The sequence below is a fragment of the Nicotiana sylvestris genome, chromosome 3, assembly GCF_000393655.2.
Source record: "Nicotiana sylvestris chromosome 3, ASM39365v2, whole genome shotgun sequence".
In the NCBI taxonomy this organism is placed as follows: Eukaryota; Viridiplantae; Streptophyta; class Magnoliopsida; order Solanales; family Solanaceae; genus Nicotiana; species Nicotiana sylvestris.
In genome coordinates this window covers 114606277-114616597 of record NC_091059.1, presented here as the reverse complement: position 1 = coordinate 114616597, position 10321 = coordinate 114606277, and the positions used below count along the sequence as shown (strand labels likewise).

Here is a 10321-nt window from a genome sequence, read left to right as displayed (position 1 = left end):
TTCCACTTCATGAAATCGATTTTGGCAGGGGAAAGCCTGCAAAAGTGAGCATGCCAAATGGCCCAAATAACAGACTAATCATCTTGGTGACTAACCAAAGTGGAGGGATTGATGCATTTGTGTCACCGAGAGAGCAAGATATGTGTGTCTTTGAACACGACGTGAAGCTTCTTGAGTTTGCTATTCCAGTTCCAAATTTTTAGAGGATCAACATCATGCTTTTGTGTGTGTTGTATTTTTTAATGTAATAAGCTTGTCGCAAACCTACTTTTGCTGTTGAGTTCGCTACAGGATCATAGTTGTCCTTTATTGATCTTCAATGTATAGAATACATCTTCAGGACTACAGAACAAGGGCTAGCAAACACTTGTTTTTGGGTAAATTCAAAATGTACCATTGAGAACTGCAAAAGGAGCTCGAACATAATCGCATCTTATGGGGCCAAAAGCTGCTCCTTTTTAGGAATATTTACATTTTGGTATCTATACTTGCCGCAGAAGTGAATGGAAACACAGCTGCCTAAGCATGGGTGGGTTGGGGGAGGGGGGAGGGAGAGAGAGAGAGAGAGTCTGAAAATGAATCAGAGAGAAGATATAATAGAGCCCTCGAACAATGTGAATCATTAATTTCTAATTTAGAACGGCAGATGCCACTGTATGACCTCTATAAAACATTAAATTAGCGAATCTTACCCTTAAAAAGACAAAACAGTCATCTAGCCACGATAACATTAAGAAAACAGACGTTGAAAATTTGGAGATGTAGATCCAGCCACAAAGCTGTATCACTACCAAATCCATTGCTAGATTGTGAAATATAGTCACACGGGTATTCAGCTTCTAGTAGAATCATTGTCTTGGCTTTGGAATTGCTCTAGTATTAGGTTACAATTGTTGATTCCACGCGCTTCAATAAGACCATGGTTCCACAGTTTGGTCATGAATAATCTCCAGTACCTGCCATAAAACATTGGATTATACATAAAAGCTACACTAGAGATGAGGAAAACCGAGTACATGCTACTGTAGATGATGTGCAATTATCACATATTGAGATAAACCTAAATCGGCAATTTTAAGGGAAAACCAGTGCCACTAAAATGTCTAGACGTTTGTTGATGGCGCTATAACTACTTCATCAGATCTGAGAAAACATGTATTTATGTGACAACCAACAATAAATTTGTTTGCATGAGTAAAGAAAAATGAGCCACCCAAAAAAATGTAAATAAGATAAACAAGCTCAGAAATTCCCAATAAGCATCGTGATCATGAAATAGACCAACATTCTAATACATATTAGTAGTGTTCAACTCAACAAAAAACAGAGCAGTTTCTTTCTGGGAAACATACAGGATCTCAGATGAACCAAACAAAGGCACGATACAGGTGTCTGGATTGGATAGCATCGGATAGAAATAACAGTGAAATGTCGACACAGGTAACTAAGAAGATTAATTACCACAACAAGGCCGGTGCTCGGGCGAACTCCTCACCATGCAGCTTTGAAAAAGCCTCACATGCCCAAGGAATGTGACCATCTGCCAACACCCTACCACAGTAACAAGAAACATGTTATACAAATATAAAAATATAAAAAAATAAAGAGGAAAGGTCGCACTTTAAATAAACTGAGACTCAAAATTAACAAATTTCTGAAACTAAAGGGGAATGAGCCAAGAAACAAACTCGTAGTAGCCCAACTTGAATTAGAAGCTTCTCTATAGTACTTAAGCTCCTCTTCTCACCCCCAGACCCACACAATCCTCTTGTTCCGCCATCAATTCTCCCTCTGTTGCTCTTTACAGCCAGCAGGAAGGTAATTCAGCAACCGAACTTTTCCAACAGGCATCCCTTTATCACCAGCAAGTATGTAATTCAGCACGAGAAGACCACACTTGTTGCCCTTTGTTGCTTTATACAACTTTTGTTTTTTGCTTAATATATTATTATTCTGATAATCTTACCAGTCTGCTTGTGCATGAAGAGGGAAGAAAGACAGACCCAACTTCAAAACACATTTACTTCACTGAGAAGTTCGTGTAACTTGATAATAACAGATAAATAGGTTAGCGGCTTCTCGAAAACCCTTAAATGACGCAGCATTTTCCAGAAGTTCTCAAAAAATGTCTATTTGAAAGCATCAGATCAAGGACGGACTTCTCTTTTTCAAGGAACTCCTCTTTTGTCTTTCTCTTTTCCTATTTTCCAGGCAGTACATGAAGGTACAAGGTGATGTCACTCTCGTACTGAAACTAGCAAGTTGGCTGGTAACCAATGTCATTTACTCACTAATATAACACTGTTTTTGGTTAAACGAAGATGAAAGGTAGTGGAAGGGGGAGGTGGACTGGTCTATCTACTTCCATAAAACGGTTGTCACACCCCTCTCTTTTGCACAATGGTAAAGAAGTAAATGAGACTTACCTTATTATCACTCCACCTATTTCGGGGAAGGTTGGAGAAGCTAATCGCAGATTGTTGCACTTTTACCACATTCCTAAGTTACCCACCATCTACTATTACTTCACCGGCCCTCCCTCTTCACCCAAACAAAAATAAGAGCGGACGATACACACATCTCCATACCCCAGCACTCTGAATACTAATAGGAAAAACCGTACAGGCAAATAAAATCACATACGAAATAAGATAGTACCTTTGCTTTCTAACAAATGAGTTCCACAGATGCATCATTTGCTTCTCATCTTTGGTAACATCCACAAAATCATCAAGCATCTGTAATATGTCTGAGGTTAGTGGAATGATTTCTTCAAATAACTTATACAATCAAAATCTTGCCTCTTGAATTAACTAAACTTTGCAGCAGTTCCCAATGGAAATCAGTTGGAGGGAACAGTTTGGGTAACCTTTAGTAGTTCTCAAATGCATTATATTAAAGCAGCTTATGGAGTTCCATGATTCTGCCTAACATTCAAGTTGAGATTTCACGGTTCCGTCAAATGACAAGCAAGTATTAGGCAAAAACGTTTACCATCCAGTCAGAACCAGACATCAGAACACACCTTTCCCTAGTTGGTTTCAGTGGTCGATATTCATCCAAACCATTCAAAGTACCATTTTCATTCATTTGAGGAAAAATCAAAGGCAATTTGCCTAGTCTGTATCAGCTTTAAGGAAAATGGTGGATCATGAATAGAAAACATTCTGCAAAATGATCAGACCTTGATTTTAGTTTTAAGCAATTACAGGATATATCCTTTAGATCAATGAAATATACCACTTATCAAAAGTTTACGTCATTAAATGAGATTTTGATTCAATTACTCGGCTGTTCAGAAAATTACAACTGCATCAGCAGCAAGCCATATGGACGCTACTGCTTGCTGATAATTTTCAAAACTCTAGTATACATGGGACAATATAACTCATTGACACAACATAGAGAAATGTAATACATATGTTCCTCCAGGATCATGAATAAATAACATTCTGCAAAATGCTTAGCCCCTTTTTCCTCTACCCTTATCCCCTTCCCAAGTGTCCTTACTCATGTCCTAGCCCCTCAATGACCACAACCCACTTGAAGCCCACCACCACCCACAAAAAAAACCCTGCATTGATACTGATGATGGTCTGCCTGCCTCCATCTACCCTCTACGATGACGATCTCCCTCCACTGTCACACATTGGCAATCTCTATTTTTAAATATCTGATTTAATTTTCTGTAATTCGTTTTTTTCCAGTTTTTCAGTAACTTCTCATCAGCAATCCTTTATTTCTAAATGTCTTATGATTTATAATTGTACTTTTCTAGCTCTATTTCTTTTTCTTTTGGATGCGCTTTGCAGTATTTTCACCAGTTTTACTGTGATCTCTTTCTGCAAATTGTTCATTTTCTATATTTTTCCTTTATTTATCAGAATTTTATCCAAATGTTGTTGCTGTAATTTCTCTCTCTTCTCTCCCTCCCTCCCTTCCTCTTCTTTTTGCTAGATTTTTATTCCTTCTTCTGCTATATGTGTTTTCTTGTAAGTTCTTTTAGTTGGACGATCGAATTGTTAGTGTGTAGGATTTGTGATGATCAAGGTGGGATGCCCATTGAATTATTAGAAAAAATAGATGCAGCACTTTGCAATTAAAATATCGACTTGTGGCACAGGGTATTCATAGAGCTAATTGTGATCTGCTTGTGACGAAAATGTGGACTGCATAACTGCAGGAAAAGTGCAATCCGGTCATTAGCCTGGTATAAAAAATGGAAAGTAGTCCAGCTAATAATCCCGTCACTGTAACCAAATTACGGTTACTAAGTCCTGTTTGGCGCACTAAAAGACCCTTTATAGATTAATCCCACTACTTTCAAGCCCAAAACTTCGAAGACCCAATTTGAGAATGAAGAGAGTAATTTTGAATGGCATAATAAGTTCAGTTAATACCCCATATCAAAAAACAAGTTAATACAATATACTTAAAATAATTGTTACAACGAATGAAAGTGGGAAAGTTTATAAGAGGATATAACAGTAAGGCTAATATATAGTTACTTCAAATAAGTCAAGAGAGCAAGTTGTTGCCATTTATTTGAAGGGTCAAGACAATTAGGACAAAACTATCCCAAAAAGTCAGCCAACTAATATGGATGCAGACTAAAATAAAGAAGCAAACTATATAATTATGCAGCATACCCTTCGATCTTCCAGATCTGCAACATCATCATCAACTTCATCCTCGCTGTCTCGATCTGATAAAACTTGCTCCAGTGCCATGGGCTTCACCCCAAATAAAAAATTTCATTAGCAAACATATGGTTAAAAGGACTCCTCATTGCTTCCCAGATTTCTAAAGACATATATTTGCTATCAGTTCTTCGAAAGATTTTAAGATTCATTACAAGTAGACAAACATTTCCAAATTTATTTAATTTTGTGTCACATTCAGCAAGATAATTCACCTCCAGACCCCAAGAACTGGGGCTATTTCAAATGGAAATCACCACACACAAGGGAAGCCAATATTGAACTGTCATTATTTAGATCTTTGATTTGTTCAAGTGAAATTTTATATATCAAAAAAAATACCCAAGCAAGTGAATTTCGCCGCATCTCTGATTAAATGACAAACATGAAAAGTGAACAGGGATAGAGTGTTTACAACTTAATATTGTAGGAAGCTTCCAACAATAAACCCAACACATCAGTATATGACTACAAACTCTAGCAGTACTATGGCAGTGGCAAAGCCTTCAGTGGTAGGCTTTTTGATAAAAGTGAAACCTAGAGACTGAAGTCTTGATCATTGAATAATTTAGGTTGCTGAATTTTAACTCTCTCCATTGATTGATATGCAGCTAATCTAAAAAGTTAAGGACTTGTTAATGTCTACTATGCTTCTAATTTATTTGAGATTTCTTTTTTTATTTATAATAGGTTTAATTATGAAAATTCTTTAAAAAAAATTGATAAGGTAAATTGTATTAATCAAAAGGGAGAAAACTCCCGTATACAAGAAGTATCCAAAAAGTAGAGAATTTACATCAGAACATGATTCTCTACAAATGACGCCCAATCTTCTATAAAAGTAGGGGCTATATGAATGCACCAAAAAAGCGATCAAAGATAAAAGACTATTCTTAAGATGTGAAAAAAGAGACTCAATCCCCTCAAAGCTCTCCTATTTCTCTCCCCCCAAACTATCCACACGAGAGCTAACGGGACGAACTTCCACGCCTTTTGCTTTCTTCTTCTATGGAAACCGGCCCAGCTATATAACATTTCCTTTACAGTGGTTGGCATCACCCATTGAACACCAAAAAGATTCAGGATTGCCCTCCACAAACCCGAGGACACAGGGCAATGCAACAAAAGATGATCAACTTCTTCCCCTGAGCTTTTGCACATGTAGCATCAACTAACAAGTGTAATTCATTTTCAGTAGTCAAGATCACTCCCCTCGCCGCTAGCCATGCAAAAAAGCACACATTCGTGGGCGCCTTAGGAATTCAGATCGAGGAGTATGGAAAAGTGGTCTCCTCTCTCACTAACATACTCTGGTAAAAGGACTTTACGGTGAACGAACCATCGCCATGCAACCCCCATCTCCAAGAATCACAAGATGTCTGGGGCCTGTCTTGCCCATATAGCAGTGCCAACAAATCTTGGAGCTCCGCAATCTTCCAATCTTGCATGTTCCTTCTAAATGAGAGGTCCCATATTATCCCCCTTCATGCTCCCTGCGAATCTGTTGAACCATCAATTCCTTCTAGTTTGAAACTCTGAAGACGTGGGGAAAGAGACCCTCAAAGTATCCTCTCCACACCAGCTATGATTCCAAAAGCTAATTCTCCTTTCATCTCCCACCCTGTAAGTGATGTTGCCATTGAAGGCTTCCCAATTCTTCATGATGCTCCTCCACATGCCACACCCAAAAGGTGATGTGATCGCCTTAGTCCTCCAACCCCCTCCCGTGGACTCGTACTTTTCTACTATGACCTCCCTCCATAGAGCATGCTCTTCTACCCCGAATCTCCACAGCCACTTCCCCAACAAAGCTCTGTTGAATACCCTAAGATCTTTTACTCCAAGTCCATCCCACTTCTTTGGGGAAGTGACTGTCTGCCTATTCACTAGATGAAACTTTCTAGTTCCATCCGCCGCATCCCAAAGAAAATTCCTTTGAAGCCGATCCAGTTTTTCTGTGATGCTCACAGGAGCTTGCAATAGGGACAGATAATAGTTGGGCATACTCAATAAAGTGCTTTTAATAAGCACTTCCTTGCCACCTTTTGACAAGTACCGTTTCTGCCAGCCTGCTAATCTTTTTTCGACCCTTTCGATCACTGGATTCCAAACAGTAGTATCCTTATGCGAAGCTCCCAATGGAGACCCAGGTAATTAGTGGGAAGAGAGCTCACCTTACATCTGAGAGCATAAGACAAAGCATCGATGTTAGCAACCTCACCCACCGGGAAAATCTCACACTTGCCAAGGTTGATTTTGAGTCCTGATACTATCTAAAACCACTGGAGGACCTGCTTCAGGTAGGTCAACTGATCCATATCGGAATCACAAAAAACCAGGGTGTCATCCGCAAAAAGCAAATGAAAGACTCTTCGGGCACCGGGCGCCACGATCGAAGCTGAGAATCCTCGCAAGAAGCCTCCGCCCGCCGCATGATCCAACATTTTATTCAGAGCATCCATCACTAGAATGAATAATATAGGGGATAGGGGTCACCTTGCATGAGACCCCTGGAGCTGCCAAAGAACCCACACGGGCTACCATTAACCAGGACAGAGAATCTGACTGAGGAAATACAGAACTTGATCCATCCCCTCCATCTTACCCTAAACCCCCTCCGCATCATAATGATATCCAGGAACTCCCAATTGACATGGTCGAAAGCCTTCTCAAGGTCCGACTTGCATAGTAAGTCGGGTTCTCTATTTTTCCTTCTGGAGTCTACAAGTTCATTTGCCACCAAAGCAGCGTCCAAGATCTACCTACTTCCACAAACGCATTCTGAGAGGACAAAACAGACACGTCAAGAACCTTCTTGAGTCTAATGGATAGCACTTTAGAAATAATCTTGTAAATGCTCGCCACGAGACTAATAGGCTTGTAGTCTCTGATACAAGATACATCTTCTTTCTTAGGCACAATGATAATAAAAGAAGCATTGATACTTCTCTCGAAAATATCATTCACGTGGAAGTATTCAATGGCTTCCATCAACTCCCCCTTAATTGTGTCCCAACAGAGCTGGAAAAAGGCCAAGGAGAAACCATCAGGCACGGGGGCCTTATCACCAGCACAACTCGACACAGCCTCGTACACCTCCTCCTCGAAAGCCCTTTCTAGCCACTCATTGTCTCCCTCCCCTATGTGGTTGAACTCCATTCTCCCCAAAGTAGGCCTCCAAGTAACTTCCTTTGTATAAGTTCTCATAAAACCCCACTATAGCCCTTTTTACCACCTCCTCTCCCTCAATCCTCACCCCATCCACAATTAAGGACTCTATGAAGTTTCTCCTTCGATTTGCAACCGCAACCCTGTGGAAAAACTTGGTATTCGAATCCCCCTCCTTTAACCAGAGCGCCCTCGATTTTTGCCGCCAACTAGTTTCCTGAGCTATTGCTAACTCGACTATTTCCATCTTAACTTCCCCCAGTCTTGCTTTCTCATATTCATCTAACTCTCTCGCCCCTTCCCTCTCTCTAATTCCCTCAATTCATGCATAAGCTCCCTCATTTTAACCTCTACCCTCCCAAAAACCTCCTTATTCCACCTAATAATATCTCCCCTGAGCAGTTTAAGTTTCTTCAAAAGATGAAATGAAGGTGTCCCTAATACCCCATAGCTTGTCCACCATTCTTTCACTTAGTCACCAAATCCTGGCATTTTCAACCACATGTTCCCGAATCGGAAAGGTGCACGCACCCCCCTCCCTATGCATCCATCTAGCAAGATAGGCAAATGATCCAAAGTCAGCCTAGGTAAAGGAATCTGCAACGCATTCGGCACCAGCTCATCCCAGAAGGACTATCATAAATCTATCAAGTCTAGACCTTGAATTGGAATCCTCCGCCCTGACCTAAGTAAACCTTTCCCCTGACAGAGGAAGATCAATAAGAAAGTGATCATTGATGAAGTCAGAAAACTCCTCCATGGCCCTCGAAATCAGGCTACACCCTAATCTCTCTTCCGGAAATCTAATAGTGTTAAGGTCTCCCCCTAAAACCCATGGAATGTCCCATTCCCCCATAACATTAGCCAGTTCCTCCCAGAAAGACACATTGGACCCTTCTCCTACTCGGTCCGTACACTCCCCCAAATCCTCACTCTACCTCACTCGCTCTATCTTTGACAAGAGTCGCTAAAGAAAAAACTCCCTTCTTAATCTCATTTACCTCCAAGCTTCTATCATCCCACATAAGAAGAATGCCCCCGGCACTTCCCGCTGCGGGGACCCAGTCATAGTTTATCCAACTACCTCCCCAAACACTCCTCACAATCGCATCCGACAAAACTTCCATTTTGGTCTTAAAATCAGTCGACATAATTGTCAAAGAATGATTATGAACTAAATATTTGAACTTCTTGGTTTTAAACATTAACATTATTTGGCATATGCGACATCTAATGATTTGCTATTCTCAAATATAGCAACAACAAGTCAGGTTGCTTTAGATTAAAATTAGTAAAGTATTCACAATGGTACCTGTTAGCGTAAACGTAAAAGAAAGAACACAAGATTTAACGTGGTTCAGATCAAAATAATCTTACGTCCACCAGAGAACAGTTGCCTTTTATTATTAACAAAGGAATGGGAGATTTCCCAATTACACATAAGAGAATCTCTCTCATAACTCTCTACTCACTATAATGTATTGTATTATTTTTGGGATGATTTCTACAAATGAAGGAGTGCATCTATTTATAGAGGTAAAGACCTCATCTTGATGTCATTAGTGACATCAAACTACCTTCTCTTGATGTCATGGGTGACATCAAAAGAGGAAGCTTCCTCCTAGTATCCACACCAACTCTTTCCACCAACTCTTCTAATTGGCATGCCATTGTTGACTAAACATAAATCAACATTTTCAATCTCCACCTTGGTTTGCGTTTCGAGCATGAGTGTGAACAACTCTGGCCAAAACTTCTAAGCTTACTGGGCAACCCCATTGTAAGAAACAAGAAGAATCAAACCATTGTTGAACATACCACCTCCACCTAACAATTGTTCTCTTCGGAGTTGCATCAGTTGATGCACACCCCCGCCAAGTCCTTGCAGAGTGCAAACTTAGCGAGCGAGACTATCTTGGTCAACATGTCTGCAGCATTATCGTCTGTGATAACCTTCACAACCTTGATAGTTCCCTCTTCAACAACATCTCGAATAAAATGAAGTCTGACATCAATGTGTTTAGTGCGCTCATAAAATCTCTGATTTTTCATTAGATGAATAGCACTCTGACTATCACATCTAAGAGTTGATTCCAGCTGAACCAAACTCAATTGCGCTACTAAACCTTTCAACCAGATAGCTTCCTCCATCGCCTCCGCGGCTGCCATGTATTCTGCTTCTGTCGTAGACAAAGCGACAATTGACTGCAGAGTCGACTTCCAACTAACGGCACTGCTAACGAGGGTAAAGATGTATCCAATTGTGAACCTTCTTCTGTCAAGATCTCCTGCATAGTCAGAATCCACATAACCAAGAATTGAAATAACTCCAACACTTTTTCGAAAGGTCAGACCAACACTAGAAGCTCCCTTGAGATATCTCAATATCCACTTTACAGCTTCCAAATGCCTCTTTCCTGGGCTGGACATGTATCTATTTACCACACTTACAG

At 40.2% G+C, this 10321-nt stretch overlaps 1 protein-coding gene across 10 annotated transcripts in view; it reads right to left on the bottom strand.

The window, feature by feature from the left end:
* Positions 1 to 570: 570 nt before the first annotated feature.
* The window catches only part of LOC104214807 (polycomb group protein EMBRYONIC FLOWER 2-like), a 42344-nt gene continuing 32593 nt past the window's right edge, over positions 571 to 10321 (bottom strand). For all 10 annotated transcript variants that reach the window (XR_011406151.1, XM_070170956.1, XM_009764524.2 and 7 more), the window contains 4 exons: positions 4650 to 4733; positions 2659 to 2738; positions 1462 to 1551; positions 571 to 956 (listed from right to left, as the gene is read on the bottom strand). Coding sequence is in view for 9 of the 10 variants with exons in the window: in XM_070170956.1 (XP_070027057.1) it covers positions 833 to 956; positions 1462 to 1551; positions 2659 to 2738; positions 4650 to 4733 (378 nt within the window). In the remaining variant the exon portion in view is untranslated. The remainder of the gene's footprint in view (positions 957 to 1461; positions 1552 to 2658; positions 2739 to 4649; positions 4734 to 10321) is intronic.